Source organism: Lepisma saccharinum, chromosome 24 (genome assembly GCF_977018435.1).
Source record: "Lepisma saccharinum chromosome 24, izLepSacc3.1, whole genome shotgun sequence".
Classification (NCBI taxonomy): Eukaryota; Metazoa; Arthropoda; class Insecta; order Zygentoma; family Lepismatidae; genus Lepisma; species Lepisma saccharinum.
Window position 1 is genome coordinate 41440071 of NC_139252.1, and position 26775 is coordinate 41466845.

The window sequence follows — 26775 nt, forward strand, 5'->3', positions numbered from 1 at the left end:
ATTAACACGTACATACAAAGGATTAACAAATATAATATACATCCTAAAGACAAACAGTTTAGTTCGGACAACGTTGTGCATCCTTAATACCTATTACTACACACATTTTGCATATAATTTAATTTGCAACACACACGCGCGCACGCACAAACATACGATTGATTATGTATAGAAACGTGTTTTAACTAACACTATGTTCAAACACATGTACAGTTGTTATTTTGAATGTAAAAACAACAATATCACTTTTTATTAATACTTTACGTTGCATCATATGCAAGTGCCAACTGTAGGAAATGTCTTTGAAAGAAGATGCATTTGTTGGCACGAAATCTAATTTGAAAAATCGTTTTTTCGGTTTCAAAGACAAGGACATTTCTGGTCCCTCGACTCCACATAATTGTTTATTAATTAATTAGAAAATCAGTCGCAAAGGAGTGAAGCAGAAAATATTTTTTCACATGCTTTCAGAACATCATTTATCTCCGAGAAATAATAGTGATGTAAATCTCTAGGAAACTGTAAAGTACGAGAGGGTATCAAAAAGTTTTGCCTGTTGCGGTATAATTTGTTTAATAATGGAAAGATTGAATTAATGAAGATACATATAGTTTGCCTGTAGTGTCCTTTACTCAGAATTACCCTTCCACACAGTTGCCATCACGTTCGATGCATTTGTGCCAGCGTTTTATCCAGTCCTCAAAACCAGTTTGGAAAAATTCCAGAGAACACTACCTGCCCCACTGTTCAGAGATGTTGTAACCTCCTGTAGGTCATCGAATCTCATGCCACGAAGCACAGACTTAGCTCAGACTTAAGTAGTTAAGTTCAAAGTGGGAGGAACAGAAAGTGTGGACATGGCAAGTAGTGACAGGCCATCAACGTCGTTGACCGACGACAACCTCCACAGGGATGATGAGCTCATTCGAGAGGATAGACGCATCACCATCCAGGAAATTTCTGATGCAGTACACATGTCCTATGGGTCAGCACATGCAATGATTGAGGCCATAAAGTCTGAGCTAAGTCTGTGCTTCGTGCCATGAGATTCGATGACCTACAGGAGGTTAAAACATCTCTGAACAGTGGGGCAGGGACTATCCTGTGGAATTTTTCCAAACTGGTTTTGAGGACTGGATAAAACGCTGGCACAAATGCATCGAACATAATGGCAACTGTGTGGAAGGGTAACTCTGAGTAGAGGATACTGCAGGCAAACTATATGTATGTTCATTGTTTCAATCTTTCCATTATTAAATAAATTATACCTCAACAGGCAAAACCTTTTGATACCTCCTCGTAGATGCGATAGTTGTCAAGCTGCTTTCACATCTGAAAGTACCACGTAATTAATTGTGGGTGTTTCTTCGGGAAAATATGATCGATTTTAGAAGTTTAATATACCCAGAGCAATTATTTTTTAATATATTTTATCTATTATTATGTGATTTAACTGTAACTAATGTAAGATTATCCCCTCTTAAACTTTGACTTTACTGCAAAAAACAGAATATATATTTTTTTTTTGTATCTCTAAGAGTATTGAAAATATAATAGCATCCACTATACCCATACAATTGGAGGCATTGAAGTCTGCATTTTCCTCATAATTACGCCTTAATGGTGAAGGAGATTTTATGATATGTTACCAACAATTTATTCCATCAGCTCTCTGAAGTGATAAAAATATAATGCAAGTAAATTGTTATATGTATTGTGATGGCAGTATTGAAAAAATAATAATGTGAAAATGATCTGGTGGTATTAGATTCTAAAGCTCTGCAGAGAGTCGAACAAATTTCTTATCGAAATATAAAATGTAAAATAATCTAAAATAGCAATTTGTAACCCTGCTTTTATGATCGAAGTGGGCATAAGAGGTTGTATTTGCACGAAGAAGAGTTGTAGAATTCGCATGATTTTATTGTCTTGTAAGAAGTATGTGGATATTTATAGACAACCGAAAAATGCAATTCATGCCAGCTACACAAACAGTGGGTCATTAGCTAGAAATACCAATATATTATTTTAATTATGTCAATTTATTTTGGTAGCTTTCAGAAGTGTAATTTTTCTCTTAGGTCACTCATTTAAGATATGAATATATTAAAATTTCAGAAAGTAGTCGTTCAAGAAATTTAACTCCTTACTTAATTGATATACAGAGTTTTGGTAGTTCCTGCTTACTCATAGCTTTGTGGGGAGGAATGGCCTAGTTTCCCCAAAATTCTGCCTAGGATGGTGTTCTCTGATTATAAGTGAACAGAAATCATAAATATATGATTTAATATTACATTTATAATAGAGAAAGTTTGATATTGTATTCAAGGATGCTCAGAATTAATGTTTGCCTTGGACCCCGTGTCTTAGTGTAAGGGGGCGGAGGAACACATCCCCCAATAATCCACAAAAATATGCACTTACATATATATATTATTGACTTATTTACTACCGTATGTTACTCCATTAATACAAAGGTAAAGACGAGTATTGGTAAGATTTTTTAAGGAATGTTTTAAAGAGTTTGATATGAACTTAAAAAGTAGTTTAACTATCTAATCCAGACAGTACATTATAATATCCTGCATTGTTTTAAAGCACATTGTATTATAATGGAATACATGCTTATTCTGTTAGATATTTTGTTAAACATCCAGTGTTTGAAAGCGTAGACTGGTTTAGCGTTACAGCAAGGGTATAGTGTATAATCACAATGTATAAACAACTTTAGTAATACATTCTTTTCTTAAAGGGGCACCATTTAAATAAATACATAAACTCTCATAAGATCAACTGCAATCAAATACCCAAAGAGACAGGTTATTTAAACCTATGAATGCTCGTGTGGAAGTTGTATCTACCTTTAGGCACTGCTTGGCAAGCGAACAATTCCATTCTAAAAAAGTTAATTTGCATAATGGAACACTTTAAAAAAAACACATGGCAGCACATATGGCATTAAGCGTTTTTGCCTGCGGTTTGACAATGTTAGAGAAGACGATATGGATAGTACAAAACCATAATTATCCTTAATAAAATTCTCTATTTTTTAAATATGATAAGTTTAAGTAACAGTGTTTGTTTTAAGTTCATCATATTTACAATAACCAGCATCAGATTGTACAAAATCTCGGTAAATCTCACTTGAAGTGACGCTGTTCATTTAAATTTGAAAAAGCACAATATAATTACAAATATCATATTAATAATGTGTACATCTCGGTGGTTAATTAATTCTAGGGCCATTGGTTTGCTTTCTTTTGCAACTTACCAGGGGCGACGGAAGAGCGAGGCGCCAATCTTTGAAGGGCACTAATAGCTTTCAAAAATTGTCTGTGTATTGTAAATGTTACGCTTCAATAATTTAAGGAAAAATCTTAAAGTAAATTTATCGAAACTTTTTTCGGTGCACCTTACAATGTATTGTCAATAATGTATAAATAAAATAATTAACACTTTGTTACAAAATTTGTCTGCAGTTTAATTGACTTGTTTTTTTTCTATATTTACGGATTAAATACATATTGTTTTGTTTCAACTAGAATACATAGATTACGAATTTCGTAATCAATTAATTACGTCAACTTCTTCGGATTATGGGAAATATATATTCGTTGAATGCTAAATTGCATTCGTGTTACCAATCTAAAGTTAATTTAATATCCTTATACACGTTAACAAGGATCGCGCAAATGGGTAAAGAGGGTGCAAAAAGTCAGTTTGCACGACCACATTCCTTCCTTCCGCCGCCCCTGCTCCTTATACAGACAAGTAAGAGGGATAACTTGATGCAACATCAGCAAAGTGCCGCTGTTAGTTTATAGAGTACTTATTTTGTTGTTACAAAGACGTATCTAGACGTTTAAGGCATATTGTTCTTGTCTGCAAGAAGAAGATTAGTTTGTCTGCAGTGTAGCAAACTGAGAGGTGAAATACGTTTTCTGTTTTGGTCACGGAGTATATTCTTCATTTGCCCAATATAAGATTATCAGCATTCAGCATACACATCTCCAACTCTCCGCAGCCTTAGGTTTTGTAAGATCTATTTCCGGTTCCTGTCGTTCTGTGGAGTCGAAGAGGCTTGCCTGTAAAGAAGATGTTGATGTTAGAAAAGTGATGGAACAAGGTTTTGCTTGAAATTCAAATTTGTAAGGTAGTTTTACATAAATAATAATAGGAAAGTGATTCGGTCCACCCACGATCACGGACTCCCAGTTGCCCTTTTGTAGTAGAAATGGATGTTTCTTGTGTGGAGTTTTCTTCTTTTTAATTTTAATGTCTTTCATTTTCCACGCAAAATGCGCCGTTCACGAGTTACTGATTTTTCAAATTTACTGGATTTTCCTAGATTTTGCATATATTTCACATGCTATTCTACCGATTTTTCTGCTTCTTTTGAAATTAATTCCAATTTCAACTTTACCTCTCCTCAAATAGAGGGGTAAGGGGTGACTTTCCTAAAAGAACCCAAATGTCAACCTCTCTTCAACGTAGCACACCCTGGACTGCATTAAGCAGATTAATTGCGGAGTTTGTATTGTGTTCTGTCCATATGTGTTTGTGATTGTCCCTTCACCAATTTCATCATATTACCTTTCATCCTGATCTTCGCGATTAGCTAAAAGGAACAGGAAAGCGAAGTAAATAGAAAGCACAGAAATCAAAATAAAAACAAATATACATAGGGTACGTTCCTATAAGAGTACACGGTCTTGAAAGAGTACGCAGTGGCAATTTCCAAAGCTGGCAGCATTGTGGGATGGTAGCTTCTAGACGTTAGCAAGCAGCAGTACGGAAGGTTGTGTATGAGCATGAAGGAAGTAACAAGCGGCTGGTAGGGGACTGAGTAATTAGCAGGTAAGTACTTTAATGCAATTTCAGTGTAATATTACGCTTGTAGAATATAACGTCTGCACAATAACGCTAAAACGGGAAGACAATGATCTGTATAGTAAATATCTGTGCACGTCTTGAGAATACATAGGTGTGGATTTCACATGTCTAGTCTGATTGATTCTGCCGTCTGGTGACCAAACATTGAATGTGGTGTTGTCCACAAAGAGTACGCATTGACCAGGACCCAAAGAGTTCGCATGTGTACTCTTGAGGGACAGGGCAGTTTCTACGTAGTAAAATGCCTTGAATCTGTGATATTTTTTAAAATATGTCTAAGGTCACAATTTCTCAATAATTTTCTGTAAAATTAGACGAATTTACATAGATTGAATCACAAGTAAAATGAAAGTACAGTATCCTATGTGTATAAATCCGTTTTCCTACAAAAAATTTATTTTTTACAAAAATCTTTGGCATGTTACAAAAAATTAACTAGCCTATTCCTTTTCAATCATGGAGGCATAATGACAACATCACCATATCGAACAACATTGGAGTGTGCATCATCCCAAAGTACGGAGCCAAGTAAAGGAGGCAAGCGTTGCAAAGGGGAAAAGAGCTTGGAATTTGATGCTGCTGTAGCTTCCACATCTACAGACCTTCAAGAAGTTGTCAACTGCCCAGGATGCCACGAAATCTACGGGGAACCAATTACAGAAGACTGGATTCAATGTGGAGGTTGCGAGCAATGGTGGCATGAAGCTTGCTCTTCATATGAAGGACAGGGTGCCTTTCAGTGTGACATGTGTTAGAGATTTTATTTCCTTCATCTCCACGACACTTTCAAGTGCGTACTTTCAGAGGAACTTTTGCGTACTTTTTAAGGACTATGCCCCTAAGAGTACTATTTTGCATCCATTTAAAAAGTTAATTGTATATCCTATATTTTGTTTCCATTCACCTTATTTTTAGTTCCATACGAAAGTAAAGATACTACTTAAGATATAGGTGCAGTTGTTTTGTGTTTCTGTTTGTTTACGTTCCCGTAATATGACTTTAAACACTAAGTGCGTACTCTTATAGGAACCTACCCTACTGTCCATAGTGTCTTTATGGCAAACTCACTGTGATCAATCAATCAAATATAGAAGACGAGGGCTAATTGTAGTTTTCGAATCTGGACCTTGACGGTTGCCATTTGCCAATCCTAAAAAACTTGGTCACCAAACTGAAAACTTAATCCGCAAATTATATCTCAATTAAAAAGAAAAATACCAAGGCATGAAGACATGAACATTATTTTTCGCTTTGGTAGTGACTAAAAATTGTAAAAAATAAATATTATTAATAATGAGACAAAATTGATGTGGGTTTTACGAGTATGGATTCCTTATAAGATGTATTGAACTACAGTCCAGCAGAATTAACTTGAGAGAAATGGCCGCTCTGTGAGTGATGCAACTGCGCTCGAATTGGCTAGAGCTGGGGACTTCCCGCTGTAACGGGCCAACGGAAACTGAAAAAAAAAAAAAAGAAGAGTTTCCGTTGGCCCGTTACAGCGGGAAGTCCCCCGCTCTAGCCAATCAAGCGCAGTTGCATCACTCACAGAGCGGCCATTTCTCTCAAGTTAATTCTGCTTGACTGTAGGTGTATGGGCTCAATTCTATTCTGTATCCTGGTGTGGAAATATATATCTACGGGTCTGGACAGCAATTCTGCGTCAAACAATATACATACCCTCCTGTCTCTTTGTTCCCTAATTCGCCTGGCCAACGTAAGAAACGCTTCTTCGATGTTGATGTTTTGCTTGCAGGACACTTCGAAAAATGGCATGTCGAAACTCTCTGCCATCTGAAAAAGAACGGGAAAAATTTTGGTTGTGGACTTGAAGCACACTCTATGTAATATTTCACAGTGCAGTTATTAGGGATTATATTTGCCCTCTTCATAGTCATATTAATTACCATATAGTGTTTCTGTCATTTGACGTTTTGTTGGTCGAAATATTTTATTTACCCAACTTTCATTAAATTTAATTTGGTGTAAATGTCCCCTCACATGGTAGGGGAATAACGTATTAACAGTTCCTTATAATCCGCTCGAGCTTTGATTGGCATATTGGGAAATGTCCACCACATGGAAAATTCCGTTATCTTTGAAGCGAAACTGGAAGAATAAATGAAATTTCGTAGAAATGTCCAGAAATATGTAAGGAATAACATATTCCAAGTCCCCAAAAATGCTACAGATGCTTCAACTCCCCATATTGGAAAATCGACGCCACTTGGAAAATTCGCATATTTTTAGAACAAAATTGGAAAAGAAATCCAAAGAAGTGAAATCTGTTATAAATGTCCAAAAATGATGAGGAATAAATCAAAGTTCTAAAAAAATCATTGTCCACCACAATTGGGAAATGGCCGCCACGTAGAAAATCGCATATTTTTTTAATAATATAATAAGACGTTCACTGACCTTTTCTCCTCTATCCGACTCCACACAGCGTTGCGTCGTTGCGTCACATTTGTTGCCTACAAGCACTTTTACAACGTCTGGGGAAGCGTTCTGAAAGACAGATAAACAGAAAATGCAGGTATTTAAAGTAATCATCGGACAGAACGGTTTTCGAAGAATGATTACAATTTGGACTGAGACGATACCATTATTTGCCGATGCTTATATCGATACCCTGACCGATTCCTTCCGATACCGATACTTGTATAATTCCAGTATAAATAACAAAGCCAAGTTATTGAGTCATACTAACTCATCACATTACCAGGCACATATCTAGAAATATATTTGGTGGAGGCGGTCCGAAATAATAATAACAAAAATGATATAAATGTGCATCATTAATACGTTAATATAATATTATAAATTGATATTGTTATTCTTACAATTACATGAATAGTAAAAAGACGCTATAAAATTAGAGATATAGCAGCAAATATTCATCATCATATAGTTACGTGTAATTGAGATCGCTATTGTATATAAACAATTGTCCTGGCAAGTAAATTGTCAAAAAAGTTTAAAAAAATATTTATTGAATAACAAAAAAAGCGTTGTTAGGTCCAGTTGATGAAAAGTAAAGTTCCTGATTAATATTTATGCATATTATTATAATAATAATATGAAATATGTTATTTGAAAATAAGATCCTTAGGAAAATATTTGGACCTAAAAGGGATGAGGAGACGGGTGAGTGGAGAAGGTTACATAATTTAGAACTACATAATTTGTATTCATGTCCAGATATTATTAGAATGATTAAATCAAGAAGACTTAGGTGGGCAGGCCATGTGGCACGAATGGGAGAGGAAAGAGGAGTTCACAGGATTCTTGTTGGGAAACATGGTGGTAAGAGACCTGTACGAAGGCCAAGACGAAGATGGAGGGACAACGTTGAGATGGACCTAAAGGAAATCGGTAGAGATGGAAAAGAGTATATAGATCTTGCTCAAAATAGGGACAGATGGAAGGCCTGTGTTGCTGCAGCCATGAACCTTCGGGTTTAAGAAGGCTAGAGAGTTAGTTAGTTAGTTAGCATATTATTATAAGTAGTAGTGTAGAAGCATAAATTTTCATTGGTACTGTCATTCAAAGCACTTTAAATTATGTTTTTCCATGCAAATTTAACACAATATACTTATAAATATATGAAATGGATCCATGTTAAATCTGTGTCAGTTAAAACAAAGGAATTGAGTTGGTTTTAGTAAGTTGAGCTTGCCTTGTGTTATTAATTTTCACTGAACAAGAAAATCGTGTACCTACTTCTTGAATGTTACGAAGCCAATATGACAAATGATTAAATGAGTCGAGACTGGTGACGTCATACATGAGTAGAATCCCCATGGCGCCTCGGTAATATGCTGTGGTCAGCGTTCGGAATCGCTCCTGTCCAGCTGTGTCCCTGGAATGCACAAGGAAGATTTTAATTTCGTTTATCTTGTGGCTGAAATGTAGGAATTTAATTAATCTTTAAATAAATTAGAATGCATGCTAAGTATGCATATTAACTGTGATTAAACAAGTTTTGCCTTTGTGTGCATAAAGTGGACTTAAAACAAAAACTAAAAAGAACTCAAACAAGTTTTGCAAATACAGTAAAACCTCGTTAATCCGGACTCCGATAAGCCGGACTTCGCTTAATCCTGACAGGCAAAAGGCAAAAGAAAGGAGAATGCAAGGTTTTAAATGTGGCTAGAAGTCAACAAGAGAACTTTCCAAAGAAAAGGCAGTCAACCTCTGATGAAATTCTGTTTCCCGCAGACTTTGTACAGTCCTGTATAGTGTATCTAGGCGTATGCTCTTTAAATAAACCATAATAAACGTGTTTTGTTGCTATAAGCGGAGTTTTAATGCACTTTCTACTGTTCTTTTAGGTTATTTCTGTTAATCCGAACTTTCGTTAAACCGGTCAACTTATCCCCCCATTAGTGCGGATTAACGAGGTTTTACTGTACTACTAAACAAACAGCACGATGAAGATAAATGTTGTAATGATGAATTATGAAATATTTAGAGGATAAAGAACCATCCTGATTATACTTGGAATCGAACCCACGAAACATTGTTTCGCAACAAGCTAGCATAACCAATACATTACACGTTGCAAACCTTATAGAAAGTGCAGTGTTATAAGCAGTGTGCAGATTAACGGGGGGATGCCCCGGCAAAATAAAATTATTCTTATCCCTGCCAGGAATGTTTTTATCCCCCTGAAAGAATAGAAAAATGACGGCTTGGCAGTTATGAGCCGAACAAACTTGTAACGCATGTGTTATTTCATTCTTTGCCCTTAACTCTTAAAACTTTTCATTCCTCTTCCATATACTAGTTGAATGACATGAAAATTAATTATCAAAAGCACAGACACTATCATTTGAGCTACTTACCATATCTGTAATTTGACTGGTGTGCCGTCCAAATTAATTATTTTCTGCTTAAAGTCTATTCCTGGAAAATAAACAAAAAATGTTATGAGTTGCAGATCATCGTAGAGTTGTAAAATTAATACTGAATGTAAGTGTCATGCAGTGACAGCCCCGCAGTTTTCACGGTTCAACGGACACCGCTGTAGTGACAGGATATTGCTACGTTCAACATACGTTTTTTACTCCGTTGAATAAAAATCTGCATAAAATCGGTTTCGGAATGTGAATTGACAATGATAATGGGTTTTAAAAACAGCTGCAAAGAGATTCAAAACAAGACCAAGATATTATTGTAGGACTATCCAATGCTAAGAAAAAGTTGTTTCACAACATTATAACAACGTGTTTTTTTTTTTTTTGGCTCATTTAAAAGATCTGGAAATTAAGAATTGTATTTAAAATCTTTCTATCTGCACTGTTTTTATATTTCATCACGATCGGACCACATGTTTTTTTTATTTATAGATTTCAAAGACAGCAGTTCTTTGGAAACACCAACAAAGCGGCACTTTTTTCGTTCTCACAATAAAAAATCGAAGGTATACTCTAAAAAAAATAGTTGCCATAGCTTAACGAGAATTGATTAAGCTAAATTTTGTTGTAACTTGTTTTTATATAGATCTACTGGTTTATTTTTAATTGGAGTCCAAACTCGAGTATCCATAATTTTAAATCCGATAGTACATATCTTTATTCAGTGAAATCGTAAACGAATGTGTATATTTTCTCCTTCTAAACTGGGAAGGCGTCGAGCGTCTACGAGGCGCCGAGAAGTGTTTGTGCTGCTTACAAATAAAGCCGGGGACGTTGTTTGCACTTGCGGTGGCCTGGCGACGCTTCAGAAACCACGTCGAGACGGTCGGGGGGATGATTGGTGGGCGGGGGGAGGGGGTGGACGGGCGATGAGTTACGAGAAGTTGACATGACAAGCAGATCCAAGGAGGCAATAAGTCCTCCTGCATAGTCAAAAGTCTTGTCAACCCAGTTGAGGTTAGGAATTGCTTGACGGTATACAATATACAGGGTGATCATAAAGGTGCTGTGTCTACTGACCTCATCCATTCATGCGACACGCTTGTTGCTTAGATATGCGCAAGTGAGCATGTTCATTCAACTTTAAATATTCCATTTAAATATTGATTTCATTCAGGCTTGAGGCATTTGCTTGCACTTGTAAAGGTCAGAGAGCTGTCCATTATGTGCGAGATCCCCGCCTGCATGCTGCACTGCAAGGCCAGTAAGCAGCAGAGTAGGAGCGGAGGAACCAGGTGCGAGAGGTGAGAAATACTGCCGGGAAAGATGTCCTTTCAACGGAACCATATCCTGTGTCTGGTGCCACGGTTTCAATGACACTGCACTGTGGCTTCACACAGCACGAACGCAACATACGAAGCCTCCTGTCGGGCTCACTCTCTCCTTTTCGCCCCTTTCAAAACGCTACAGTACAGCTGCTCCTTTTGCAGTTCACACGTGCATACGAGAGCCCTCTTTTCAGTAGCGTAACTAACACGCTCTGTTCCCCACCCCCCCCCCCCCCCGCAACTTTCAGTTGTGCGCCCCTACTCGTTAAAAAGAAACTTCCTTTTCTAAATATTAATTCGCGCCTACATTTATTTTAGGTATATACAAATATGAATACATACATGTACTTTGAATCAGTGAAAAACTGTTACGACAACTGTACAAAAGTATGAAAATACACTGTTACTACAAAAATTACGATATTTTTAAATGACCAGTTTGGTGAAGTCCAGTTTTCGAGCCCGATTGCTTTCGATGCTTGACAACGCCACTCCACTCACTCTCACTCTTGTCATTGTGCTTCTCAAGTAATTTTTGATCAATTTTAGCTTGGAAAACAACCTCTCAGCTGATGAAGACGTCACAGGTAAGGGTCAAATACAGCATATAAGCAGTGATACGTCAGGAATGCTACTAGCTAGAATTTTGTTTTCTATCAAGAAGAATTCTGTTCCTTCTTCTTTCGATTTCAGTCAACACTACATTCCGAAAAGGAAACATTTCTGTAGCTACAGTGCAAGATCATCATATTTCTCCCAAAAATTAGTAAAGGATTCCAGTAACTGTCTGTGAACTATTGGTCTTTCTTAATTTATCATTCTTAGTGCGCCCCCCCCCCCCACACCGCGGGGGTGTTATTTACGTCCCTGCCTCTTTTACAAATACGGTAGGTTGGCCAGGCCTAGTTAAATTGTATACATATGTAGAATTTTTAATTAACGTTCAACACATTTTTTTCACATTCGTTCAATGTTTTCTACGCAATGGCTAGGTTTTCACTGCAAACCCCAGGCTTTTCAATCTATCGCCTTAGCACTTCATAGCACCGTAGGATTTACTCATTTATTATCATTTTTGAATGGCTTATTTTAATGCCAAATTCAATCTCATCACCTTATAATATTTATATTTGGAACGAGTCACCCAATAATTAGGAAAATTTGTGTGTATGGAACATGTATTGGAGCCTTCCTGCTCCAATAATCCAAAAACGGCTCTTATGTGTGCCAGTCACAACTTCATTGAGATAATTTAAACTGATATATCTATCTTACTTGTAGAAACCAGAAAGAAACTACTAATTTCATGAAAATGACCTGAAGAAACAAGATTAAAAGAGAGAGAGTAATAGGTAGGGACATTGAATTTTCGCGATGCGTGAAATCGCGAAATGTGGAAAAAAGATGTAATTTTGAACATTCTGCACGTAACTACACCCCCAATGATGAAATATGTATGAGTTTTATTCGCGAAGTAATGCGAAATGTGTGCTTTTCCACGAAATGAACGCTTTTTCGCGAAATAACCGTGAAATATCATCAAATTAAGTAGAAAACACGCAAAAACCGGTAATCGAGGTTGTGCGCGCAAACTGTCGATTTGTAACGAAACGTTTGCCTAAAGTTTCCTACCACTTGCAGCTGAAGAACGTTTTATCTTCGACCACATCAGGAAGACGCTGCAAATTGGGATTTCCCATGCACATAATCTCAGTTCGAAAACTTAGCTCCCTGTCAAGCTGCATTCCTTTCTTCCCCCGAATGTCTACTCAACTTCCAGTTTCAATGAACTTGCTAGCTGTAGCAGCGATAAGATTAGTCTGTTCCCGCACATCAAGGGAAACAATGGTGTCATTTGTGTTCAGTCATGCATGAATTTTGTTTATCATCATGTGATTTTCAACATGTGTTTGTGTATGTGCAGTAGTGATTATTTTATTTGTTGGACAGCAAGGATATCCTTTAAATACATACAATGAATAAATCACTTGAGATATGCAATTTAGAAATGAAGTGATTTTGTGTTGATGTTTTCTTTTTGGTTGGACAGCTAAGTACTTGTGTATGTGTACAGTATATAAAAATGAAGTAGTTTATCAATTTATAGCTGTTTTGTATGTTGTTTCCTCTCGTGATGAAAAAGTGTGTGCCAATTATTTTTTTTTCGACCGCTGGTATATACCGCTGATCTAACATTTTATTTACCGCTCTCCTCAGTTCTTATTTGCCATAAATTTGTCTCCCTAGTTATAGGGATCCCCTTCCGTTTCGACATCATGAGCGCACTATCAAGTTCAGGAAAACATAAGGAGGCGGTAATATTTTCTGGAGAGAGAGAGGGTGTGTGGGCTAAGAGAGCATTAATTTATCTAGTATTACTTATTTGTCAGAGAGCGATGATAGGGGCGGACTAGTTGAACGGGGACGTTCGACTTCCCTGCTCCACTTTGGTTGATTGTGTTTGATTGATTTGGTATACTTTACCTAGCTTCTCTGCCACTTTTGGCTAGCGAAAATAAGGATGAGTGATGATATGATGAAACTAACGAAGGAACACTCATGCCCAGGCCAGGATTCGAACCAGGGATCCCTGCCTCTCTCTGGCGTCCTCACCTGAAATGAAGTTAAAACTGAACGATGTTCCTTATAAAGGCCACTGGCTGGCAGCAGGGTTGCCTTGTCAAGAAAAGTGAAAATTATTCGAAATTTTAAGAGTAAATTTAATGAATTTACGGGAAGATGATGAAATAAATCAAAATATCAAACAACAGTTCTCAAGAAACATCCTTTCTCTACGCTCAGGGAAAATCTGAAAATTATGCGTCGCCTGGTTTTGGAGATAATCGTGACCAAAATTGCCCCGTAAGCTTACACATGCTTGTATAAGATCTCTCTAAATCGTCCAAACTTTATTGAAGCAGTTACATGTGACTCGGATCCAAGATGCACCAATCAACCGTGGGTTTACACGTGTTTTTCCCTCGCGGTTGGATAAGAAAGCATTCCTGGTTAAAAAGCGAGCCTCACGTGGCGTGGAGGAGCAGAATGGTATGATGCCATGTGACGGAGAGTCGTCTGGCCTTCCTCGGTTGCCATGCCAACGGATTGCCGATCCACTTTGGAGCCCCTCGTATTTCTATCTTAGTCGCGTACGAGGCGGATTGTCCGCATGTTGGCCCAATTTATCCATAATCTCATGAAACTCATCTGAGAGTTGGGTTTCTTCGTCGATTCTTCTCAAGAAATACTCACAAGAACGTCTACGAAAGACTTTCTCCGCGAATTCGTACCTTCTTGATTTTGATTTAGTTCATTTTACTTCGCTTTTCTGCCAAATTTGGCTAATCGCGAAGATGAGGATGAATGGTGCTAAGATGATAGAGTTGAAGGGATAATCACAAACACATATGGACGCCACAGCCTCGTTAGTCTGCAAAATGCAGTCCACTGTTTCGTACCTTCTGCATTCACTTTCTGGGAAGAACAAATAAAAGCATTGTTTGTACAGAGTGCCAATCGCCTTAAGTGGTCAACTTTCGAACGCTCCACCAAAGTTCCCGGTTTCGAGTCCCGATGTTAGTTGTGCTTCATCAATTTCATCTAATCATCCTTGACCAATGGATAGAGAAAAACGTTTTGAGGTCTTCGGAGGACTTATTCATGGTTTAAGGAAAGTTTGCACTAATCTTCGTAAAATACATATTTTTGTCAATTTAAATGTGATAAAATAATACTCCATATCTTATTGTTTTACATGTATATGTCAGAATTGTTCTACTTATTTTCACTGCGTGAGGTGTTTATGTAGTTTTAACATAGTTTATTATTTGTATTATGCATACTGAATGTCTCTAATTGTATACATAATTTTTATGATCATAGTAAATTATTTTATTTTTAATTATAATTGAATCAAAAATTGCAGACTTTATGGACGAGATGTGAAGAGTGAAGGTGCATACAGGTGAAACACTCTTAGCACACCATAAAATTATTTTAACTAAGTAAATAAATAAATATATGTGTGTGTGTGCGCATTCGCGTTGACAAATTGCTCGTTTGTGTGAACTACGTTAGAACATACACCTTTGCACCGGAGAACCAAACTTTCACTGGGTCACCGGAAAAGAAAATATACCAAATTCAGCATAAAGTTATGAATAATGCCCTGGTATAAGTTAATTCTGGATAGTTCCTCAAAGAGTGGAAAATTTCGTGAATACTGTGTGTGAAGTGTGTGTAAATTAGTTCCCACAAAGAATTCCAGGCGGCAACACAAATACAAAAGCGTGTAAGCCCAGCTCAATAAGTAATTCCATCTTATGTTCTGAGTGGAGCCCATATATATCCAGAAAATGTCGATCGCAAAAAGAGGGTCCTCGAAAAGGTGTCCTATAAGGTTTCCCAATTTTAAAATCTCGCAAACCATGGTGTTTGTGTGTGTGTGTGTTAACTTTTGTAAACAAACTTTAAAATGTATTTTCTCATTAAACAACACATTATAATGTATCTCCTTTATACTTATGAGCCAGCCATTTGTTTGGGAAATTTGATTCGGGCGAAATTTTCATGTGCCTTACATTCTAATATATTGTTTGATCGTGACGTGGCTCTTTGACACGTCTCGACAAATCTCGAAGGGCTTGGTCTCGTTCTGTCTTCATTTTATAAACAATGGCCTCGGTGTTCACACAATCGCTACAAGTATTAATTCTATTTAAAATTTGCCTGTAAATGTTTCCGGAGAAACTTTGTCCTTTTCTTTCCCGAGTTGAGAAGAAAATTATGAACAATGTGAAAGACACGGAAAGAGATGTCGGAAGACACTTGTGGCAAAGAAAACGGAATTAATGGAGCGTGTATAATGGATCTGGCTCCTCATCTTCTATCTACGGCATTAGCAAACGACAGCGTTATAAATTACCACTTTGACGTCATTTGATGAGCGCTATCGATTATCGCCTAATGTCTCCCTTTGGAATCCTCTACTCTTTCTCGGAACGTTGGAACTTGGCCTGTGCAGTTATTTCACGATATTTAATGCAAAGAAAATTGCAAATAAGACAATTACGTAAATTTAAACACAACATATTCGTATTCGCTTCGGCAAACTCAACAATTTGCCTTCATTTTATTCTATCGTGAAGGTACTCTGTCCACTTGTTAATTTTCATTCCTTTCAGATCCTTTATGACGTCATCCTCTCATCTGTTCTTTTGTCTACCTATTGCTCCTGCTCCTATTGTTTTCCATCTCTTAATACTTTTGACGAATTTTCCATTTGTAATTCTATGTATGTATGTGTCCAAATTAACTTACTCTTTGAAACATGATAAAGTTTATAATATTTTTATTTTGAGTTATTTTATTTCTCAGTGCTTTCTACTCCAGATTATTTCGTAGATTCTTCATAAGGGTCGCTAGACCTTTAGCTGATGCCAGCGTAAACGTTTTCGAAATTTCCTCTCCTTTTGAAAAACCGCTATGATATTCCAAATTCTGCAAAATATTATCCGCTTAGAATTCCTTGTACAGCATTCACGTGAGTCGTCGTGTGGTTTGCTCTCCTGTCTCGATATTCGCAATAGTTTAGTAGGGTTAAGGAGCAACTATTGGGAATATCTAAATAACAGCAAAAGAAAACCACACGAAGATTCACGTGAATACTCTAAGCGGATGTAATTTTGCAGAATTTGGTATATCATAGCGGTTTTGGGAAAGGAGAGGAGAATTCTAAAACGCCTTCCCTGGGCTCGGCAAAAGGTTCAGTCGAGTCTTAATTTTATTTCACATACTTTTAGGTTATTGTTTGCGTGAGTCTTTAAGTATCCATGTTTCACATGCATATGTAGAGAGTTGTTGTGAAATTCTGAAGGGCTGAGTTGTACACTTTTGAATTGTAAATTACTTTTAGCATAATAAGTAGTGCTCGGAAGTTGAGGAGAAATCTTTTTTTCCCTAGTGACCGAAGACGAGGCCCAACATAATATATGTTCATTTTAGGCCATTGTAGGCCAGAAAAAGATAGGTTTTATTTGTCCTTTTTTGCCCTTTTTCGGCGTTTTTTGGCTTATTGGTCCATTTTAACCTTTTTAAGGTCTTTACGGCTTTTTTTTTTTTGCTTCACCTTCTTTCGACTACGTTTTTACTGCCCATTCTCAATTCGAATCATCATCAGTTCATCACCTCTTAAACATCCTTTCTGTAGTAAAGAAATAAAATATTTATATATATTTGAATCATCCCTGAAACGAGAGAAAAACCTTTTTGGACGACTGTAGCAGGTACGGTACAAGGTCCTTTAACCGTAACTTGTCTGGAAGGTCACGCTGGAGATGACTTTTGTGATATACTGCAATGCCAACTGAGGTAAGGTTTCCGAAGTCCTATTTCTGTAACCCTAGTGTGGTTAGGCCAAATATGATTCTTCAAATATGATTTTTCAAATTATGTTAATCTAAAAAATATATAATGTCTGAAAGAAGATGCATTTCATTCATATAGTTATATGTCCAATACCTGAAATTTTGCTTATTGACGAAGCCGCTGAGGTGAAAATGGGCCTCGTCTGACATCCACACCTTGTCAATGAACTGTTCGTCAATGTCCAATTTTGCCAGCACTGCTGCACAGAAATCCCTGCGTTGCTTGTGATCGTTTGGTTTCAATTGCTGGACGATCTGAAGTTTGTATGGATGGAACTTAAGGTCAAACTTCATTATGCTGTGGACACTTGACATATGCAGCTGCAGAGATGACGCTTGGCGTCGAACAGAGCGTCTTGGACTTGGACTTTTCTCGACGGCAGCCTGTAAGTTATCCTGTGTTGAAGCACTGCGAGGTCGACCTGTTTGTGTCAGCTTCAAGCTCGAACCTGTTTCTTCGAATTTTATAACCCAAGTTCGCAACGCATGCGCGGAAGTTGATAATGTCTTCGAAAATCACGACGTGTAGCCTCCACACTGTCGTTATTCTTATAATACGCTTTCACAGCGTATGCACGCTGCGCACAGTCCCACTTCTCCATAACTGAATGGCATGGTACCTACTTCACGTTGTGTGCGTTACACGGCGCCACATGTATTGCAGTGTTGCAAACTAACAATTTTAAAAAGCCCGTATTTTTGAGACACCCTTTATATATAACACACATTATAAAATATCAAGTAACCGGGTACAATATTATATGAAGTAAGCGTTAGAATGCTTGGAAAAACTGAACCTACAGATTTATTTAATGAGACGAATTCAGCTGATATTACCTTTCGTAGCACTGTGAAGAATTTCGACCTCTCTGGCTGCAAGAAAAAAGGTTTAGTTTCTGTAAATGCCAATAGATAGCGCAGTTGTGTTCTTATGTCACCCACCCACGCAGGTCACTCGCTTCACTTCCAGCTGCCCTACACCTTGCTACCTGTTTAAGCGGACACCCCACGTAACGGACGAGTTCAACAGGGGATAGGATTTGACTGCACGTAGTGGTAACTGTTTGGTTTATGTTTAGTAGTTAGTTGTTAACACTATTTTTAGTTTGTTTTGTTGAAGTAGTACTAGTAATTACTTTCCTTGTTGAATTATCATCCGAATGATCGTCATATCAGACAAGAAAAGGGGGGGGGATCTATACGCAGACATAAATTCAGAATTAATAGATAATTCCCATTAAAAAGGACAAAACAGGGTTATTAATTCAACCCAATGATTAACAGCAAAGAGAGGCATTTGTATTGGAATAAACCATTATTAATATTAGTTGATTGTTACAGTTAATTATAAAATTGATCTGTATCATTATGAAAATTAATGTAATATTTCCGGTGACAGTTTATATAGTTCATTATTGCTGTTGAAACTCAAGTAATTAAGATTGTTAATAAACTCGTCCAGTGCTTGTTCATGCTTTTGATGTAAATAATATTTACTGACTTAATACCACGAACCTTTGGAGAGCACAGTTAAGCACGTTAATAGCCATCGTTTCTCTGTCTTCTGGAGGGGTGTTGTCAAACCCAATTGAAACCTTGCAACGTATTTCGGAGCCAGAAATAAGAACGAAGGAGCTATACTGTGGAGATATAGACTTGTATTGCATTACATTTGTTAAAGTTTGTTAATATGTACAAGTATTAAATTTCAAATGTTTACTTCCATTAGTTAAATAGTATAAATATCATCACAATGATATGGAAACCTGTGCTAAATTGATAACCAATACTGGGAGAATATAATGTTAAAATTTCATCTTTATACACCTAATAGTTTGTGAAAAAGGAACCCCAAGTTACGATAATTAGGCTAACATTGTGCATGTAGGCAATTGAAACTTCCCTTAAGGCACCCCAAAATAAATTAGTCTGCGCATGGCTATGCTTTTGAGAGCTTCACATTTACGGCTTGTTTTTAATGCGCGAATTTAGGGGACAATGCCTCTGAAAAACGCAAGCACCTAACTTGGAGTTCCGCAGGATTTTATTCAGGTGCAAATTAATGTATTCGAAATTAAATTGTATGTGTGAAATATATAATTTAGGTTGATATTCATTTTGCAGCAGAGCACGGCTCCTCTTGCCATCTTCCGCACTCTCTTATGTAAGTTCTTATTTAGGGGGTGTAATGGTAAATTTAGAGCTATAATAATAATAAATTAGGCCTTTGTGAAAAATTTAGGAGAGGTGTTGAGGAAATTTTGAAGGTGTCAAGGGAGTGTTGGGGTGTGTGTGTGTGGATAAATCACTGCCTAATGCAGGGTGATTCAAATGTCTCTTGAGATTTCAATCAAGAAGGCGGAACACATGCTCTAATGTAGTTGGTGTGATCTCCCCTGTTGCTGCAGCTATGTGCTGTGTTATTTGCTCTATGCTTTTAACAGACAAAGAAGTATAGGTGAATCAGGAGAGCCAGCAATCCAAAGTTTTGGTAAGCCACTGCCGATCCACCTATCGGGGAAGGTGTCAGCGAGCTATAGTGCAGGATGTCTTAGAAAGATCGCTTCCCGGGCTTACAGCAGACGACAATATGGGGGTGTGTCTGCGAGAACCAATCAGGTCCGCGAACGAGCGAGCCCGGTTGCCACAGCTAGATCGCTGCACCCTTCTGGAAGGGTGAGTGACCTCTGCCTCTTGCTACCTCGGCCTGTTTGTTCGGCTGAAGAGCAGACGACACGAGAGTATCGGCAATAGTGTGCAAGCGACGTCTGCTGCTAGCCCGCGAAACTCTCTTTCTAAGGCCTCCTGCACTATAGTCTCGAACGATTCTGGCGAAATGAGGTGGTGCACCGTCTTGCTAGAAAGCAACAGTGTCCCTATCCTGAAAACAATCCATTAGCTATATAAGGAAAATGTCAAGAGATTTTTGTATCACCCTGTATATATTACCTATTTCTTTAATGTAGAGAAAGGGCCTCTCCGATGGCGCAGTGGTAGCGCCCTCGCCTTGTAATCAAGGGGTCCCGGGTTCGATACCCGGTGGAGGCACATAGTGGTTCGGATCCCACTTTAAACTGTAGGTCCAGTCCCGATTAGCCTTACTGTGCATAAAGTGGACTTAAAACACCAAATCAATCCAAATTTAATGTAGAGAAACTAAGTACTGTGTGTGTCCGTCCGCGCGTGTGTGCATATGCTCATGGTCTTGTAAACATTGAACAATTAATAGCCAATTCATGTGGTGTTCAGTCAGCTGATGAATTATGTCATGAGTAAAGGGATGACTCAGAAGAAGTTCCGATGCCCGGAGACTTGCCGACGTCACTCTAACCCCTTCCCCTCCCCTCTCGCCCCTGAAGTCATTGATCCAGCAGCTGAGTCACCCTCTTGACAGATAGCGCGGCGCTTGTGTGGTCACGGCCTACACTTTCTTATGTATGAATCTTTTTTGCAATTCCACGAGAAGATAACAAACAGGGACTGGTGAAATATATGGATTGGGAATTTGAAATTAGATATATCTTTTCATAAGAACTCATTTCAATCAGTTTGAATTAAAATATTTAGAAGTAATATTAACAAGTGAAAACGATGTTTTTAAAGGGAAAATTAAAAGCGGACCTAATTTAGGAAATGTATGCAATTTTTTTTATTCATAATTTTATATCCTCTCGACTAATACGAAGTACCAAAGAATCTAAAAGATAAAATATACAGAACAGTAATTTTGCCCATATCTTTATGGATGTGAAACGTGGTGCCTTATGCTGATACATTAATATTAATTAAGAGGTTTTAAAAAAAATCTTAATATATTTGTACCTAAAATAGATGAAACAACGTAAGTGAAGAAGGTTATATAATACTGAACTGCATAATCTATACGTATCCATCCCCTGATATATTTAAAATAATTAAATCAAGAAGACCTCAGTCCACATTTATTAGAAATTCTTTGTCTTTGTCACTTTGTAAATATGTTGCCTTCTTTCAACATCACAAGAATCGTTATTCTTTTGAATGCTCAGATAAGACTCCCAAGTTGTTGTTATCAAGTCGTCTCCCTTAACAAGGAACGATAGTGGCAACCCTGCCATTCGTCCCTGGAAGTTACGTCAGAGTCATCGTTTGATGTGTTGGTTTGCATGCAGGTTAATTTTCAGCGCTTGTAGCGCAGTTCGTGGTAATGTGTTTGAGGAAAATTTACTTGTTCTTATGATATCTACCAGCACCCAACCGTTGTTAAAGTTGTTTTTGAACACCCTGTATTTAATTATTACAAAATGTATTTTTCAGCATATTCTCGTTCTTTACTTTTAAAACTTTTTCACTTACTTTAAGTACGAAATTATAGTAACTGAGGTAACTCAGAATAATCTCAAAGTGAAACCACACCCTAACATAATAGAAAGCATGACAGAGCTAATTACATGAAGATATGACGGAGCTAAGTTAAAAGCTTCATCCAGGTGAATCGACTGTTTAAGCCTAAATTCCAGTAACTAGACTCTTGCTGAAAGAATTATAGCAACGAATAATATGGATAATTAGTTACTTTCTAACGAGAACCATCACTTGAAAGTAGAATGTTTTCACTGTACTAGTTTTCTAGATAATGGTATGAGATATCCTATGTGCATACATATACTTCAAGACAGTTCTCGTTCTTGAAGAATGGTATGAGATATTCTTAAGTGCTGGTATCCTTTATCCACGAAGCATCTTTTGAACTTTGCCTCTTTTAGTGTGTATGTGAGTAAGACTGATGATATTGGAATGCTCCCTCAGATCTCCTCGAGCGCAGCTCTTAAAATACGTAGCTATCGATTTGTCTTAAAGTTTTGACACCAGATTTATCAAGTGAAGGAGCATCCTGCCACCCCCTTTTGTTTAGACAATCTTTGCTCCCTTTGGAGAAAAATGCAGGGATTATAAATGTAGGTCACGCCGCAGTTCCCTCTCAAATGTTACGCTACGCTTCTTCAGTTAAGATTATCATATTTCAATGAGGATTTCTCTGAGGGGATTGTTGAAGACTGTGTCCCTTCGAGTTTTCCCTGGTTCGATGGGGCGTGAGGCAGATGATCCTCCGTTTTGGATTATTTCAGGTTATGCATTCGAATTCTGGGTTCCTTTCATTCAAAATTGTCCCCAGTGTAAACGGTATCTAATCGTTATAAGGTAATATATGATTAGAGAAATTGTCCTAGAGAGGACGATCGCTCTTTGTTCTAGATGCCAAAGTATTTACCACTCGTCAATTTGCCACTATAAATACTGCAATACCACTCTGTATCGTATAAAATTGCAAATTAATACAAGGAAATATAATGGACGCGCACTCACTCGAGCCTTTGTATCCTGGGACTGTCACTTGACAGTCGATATTCTTGATTGTTTGAGAAAACGCACGGAAATAGATAAACTCAGCTGGCCGTCCGTTTGATAATACTATAGTTGAAAATAGTTGTGTGTACACTTCTTGATTGTCTGCAATGGCATTAAATAAACTAGAACTCATTGACACAACATCTCATTAAGTCCGAAGGCCTGCCAAGCAGCTTTTCACTGAGTCCGATCGCCGCTCTTTTCTATATACCGGAGCCCAGTTATTCTTATTTGCCAGTACCTTCTCCCAATTGGCCACACAGTGAATGCTGAATGTTTAGTCATAAATCAAACTTGAGACCGCTAGCATCAAATGCGAGAGCGCTAACCATTTAGTTAAACATAAACCTTCAATCGGATTAAAAATTATAGATACCAATAGACTTACATAAAAACGAGTTACACCAAAATTTACTTACTTACTCCGCGGCTCTACAGCCCATGCAGGGCCTTGGCCTCCTTGGTGATAGCTGCCCACTCATCTCGGTTCTTCGCTCTAGTTCTCCATCCTCTTATACCCATTCGTTTGAGGTCTTCTTCTGCCTGGTCGAGCCATCTCTTCCTGGGTCTACCAACACTCCTCTTGCCTTCCTGTTTCCCTTGGTAGATCTTATGTACCGCTCTGTCTGGTTGCATCCTTTCTACGTGTACCAGCCAGCTAAGGCGTTTGGATCTTATTTCACTTGTTATACTTGGGTTCTGGTAAAGTGTTGCTAGTTCTTCGTTTGTCCTAATTCTCCAGATGCCATGTTCATTGATTGGTCCATATATCTTACGTAAAACCTTCCTCTCCCATATATCTAGTCTTTCTTCTTCCTTTCTTGTCAGACACCAGATTTCCGACCCATACATCACTATTGGTCTCATTATGGTTCTATACAGTCTTAGTTTCAGCTTTCGGTTCACTTGTGAGGACTTTAAAACATTTCCAAATACATGGTAGCATCTGTTATCTGCTGTTATTCTTGTTTTTACCTGTTCGGCAATGTTATTATCTTCTGTTATTGTTGAACCTAGATATTTGAAATTTCCAACTCGCTCAAACTTTTGGCTGTGTGTTTCGAACTCATTTATAGTTTGATATCTGATCTTGTTTCTTGTTGTTATCATGTATTTTGTCTTATCCTGGTTTATTTCCAGTCCAATCTCATGTCCACCTTGTTGGAATTGTTTCAGGGCATCTTCTAGTGCTTTTGATGATCTGCTTAGTAAGGCACCGTCATCAGCAAATGCAAGGTATTGTATTGTCCTATTTAAGATTGTTCTTCCAGGATTTATTTCAATCTTTCTAATTACATGTTCCAAACTTATGTTAAACAGCAGTGTGGAGAGGCTATCCCCTTGTTGTAGTCCTTCTCCAATTTGAATTTCTTCGGATAGTACACCAAAATTTAGCTTAATCAATTCTGCGTTAATCTATGGTAACCAATTTTTTCTAACACACCGAGCTGTGCAGCTACGACCAATGTCAACGTATTCATGGGCAAAATAACACCACGACCCTCTCACAAGTCACGTACGTTGGTTTACATTGACTTCGTTCTTACGGTGGATGGAAAATAGTTGCGTTCCGTATGGCTCCTTTTACACTGGGAGAGTTATGGTCGCGACTGGATGAAAACTGCGCAATAAATCCCTTTAAGCACTCGGTCAAGGCGGTTGGGTTTCCAAGTTATATTTCACTTTGATGACGCTTTTATTCACGCATCTCCCTTCTTTGCAATTGTGCAGAACGATCTCCAAAATTGAGAATGAGAAATTTCTCTTCCGCCCATCAACCGCAATAAGTGTTTTTCAAAACCTTTGTAAAGTGAGATTTAAAGCCTACCATCTTGAACGTTTGGAACAATTTCAATTAAACGCAATACCGGGCCAGTCCTCCCAAGAATCTAACGACGATGATAATTTCAATTGAAAAACTGTAGTTATCGTTGTCATAAAACTATTTACGTGCCACATTGGCTCTACCTAACAGTAGGCGCAAGTGTTGCTGCGACACTCTTATGGCGTTCATTCCGTAGGCTTTGCAATGCAGTCTACACAGAGACGTTAAAATATGAGAAATCGTATATATATATATATATATATGGTGTCAACTACAAAATCTGTGTTTATCCAGCATTGTGAAGTCAATCGCGGAGTACTTGAAAGAAATGTAAACGACTTTGAAAGCCAGGAAACAACGGCGACGGGACACGATACGCTGACCAGTGTTGCCATAATCTGAGGGCATAATTTCCCTTTCCAAGAGGCAAAATTTCCCTTTTTGCACTGTTTTTCCTTCATTAAAAACCTTTAAAAATAATAGTAATAAATAGTACATAATCTGTACTATTTTTGAGTTTGGCGTCCTAAAATTTCCATGGAATTTTGGTATTTTTCATCCCATTTTGTTCAAAATTTAGTTCGAATTTCCCTTCATAAAGGGAAATTTCCCTTCATGTTCCAACACTGACGCTGACCACACATTAGAGTCCTGCATGGGACCACTTTCGATCGCTTGTACTCGTTCGAGTATCACCCTCGAGCGTATACAATGGAATATAATTTTAATGTGACAATAATCGTAGACACATATATGTAAAATATTGGTAGCTTCAGCCCACAATCATCTACTCGTATTTCATGTGTCACTGTGTAGTGGTAAGATAGACCAAACTGCATTTTAACATTGAAATGATGAATATGTTCACTTTAGTTTCAATTTCACTGCATCTTTCACTTCAAGATCCATGTTTGAGGGCCCACAACCACAGACATGGGCTTCGAGTGCCTGTTCGAGCGTTATTCACTCGAGCGAAGAAGTTCTCAATTCCGTATGCTACCTAGCGTCGTCCGTGCAAACTATTTGCGCTCGAGCGAAATCGTCTCCATGCAGGACTCTACCACGCATCACCCGACGACAGGCGCAAACTTGGGGTGTGAGTCAGCATACATACTCGGTTCTACACGTCAAGATGCGTAAACCTTAGTCTGGTGGACACAGACATTAGAATTGGGGCAAGTCAACATCTTCAAAGAAAATTATATTATGATTAGCCAAAGAATAATTCGGAATTTCATGCAATAATAATGATATATATTTCGGTAGCATTGTGTTTTTGACGACTTGATTGATTGAATTAAAAGTTTTTGGTGCATCGGCTCTTTAGGCTATTTTGAACCCTTCAATGTATACGGGGAAATATCCCCTTACCTAAGCGTAAAAAGGTTAAAACAAGGGTGGAAAAGCCCGTTGGCAAAAAGTAAAAGTGTAAGGTTGTAAAGCGACCTGCACAAGACAAACACAACACATTAGAAACACAGCTACGAAAATTAGAAATCTATCTGTGGAAGGCAAAATCGGCACGTTCAACGAGAATATCCCGAATACTTGAAACGACGTTACAAACACGACCCATCGGAGGATCAGTATCCTTTCAAGTTGGATTCTCCCTTATTGGGGAGGTATGCTGTTCAATAGAAGAGAGTAGACAAATCCTTTCGGCCCGGTATCTTCCGTGTATACAGATATAAACAATATAATAGAAGGAAAGAAATGACAGTTATATTGTTACGAAGAGAAAATGCATATTTACATAAAATAAAATTATGTAGTGCGTACAGTCTACCGCCCAAATGAAGAAAATACTATACAACAGGGATGCAGGTAGTCTGATGTATTTGGAGAGTGGAAAAATTTGAATACATAACTCTCTCTCTCTATCTCTCTCTCTGTGTATAGACTGTATTATAAATTATATATTATTTTCTACATAATATATGTATGTGCCATGCTAAGTTTTATTAATAAATAGTAGTAGCTTTTGGTTTCAGAGTCCCTTATCAATATATATATATATATATATAAATATATATATATATATAGTTGTGTGTATATAT

The 26775-nt window shown here is 37.7% G+C and overlaps 1 protein-coding gene across 1 annotated transcript in view; it reads right to left on the bottom strand.

Moving 5' to 3' along the window:
- Nucleotides 1–1269: 1269 nt before the first annotated feature.
- RabX4 (RAS oncogene family member RabX4) overlaps nucleotides 1270–26775 on the bottom strand; it is a 34568-nt gene continuing 9062 nt past the window's right edge. The window contains exons 2-6 of the mRNA XM_083111010.1: nucleotides 9741–9801; nucleotides 8617–8755; nucleotides 7312–7401; nucleotides 6574–6687; nucleotides 1270–4085 (exon numbers count right to left, since the gene is read on the bottom strand). Of these exons, the coding sequence (XP_082967136.1) occupies nucleotides 3996–4085; nucleotides 6574–6687; nucleotides 7312–7401; nucleotides 8617–8755; nucleotides 9741–9801 (494 nt within the window). The 3' untranslated portion in view covers nucleotides 1270–3995. The remainder of the gene's footprint in view (nucleotides 4086–6573; nucleotides 6688–7311; nucleotides 7402–8616; nucleotides 8756–9740; nucleotides 9802–26775) is intronic.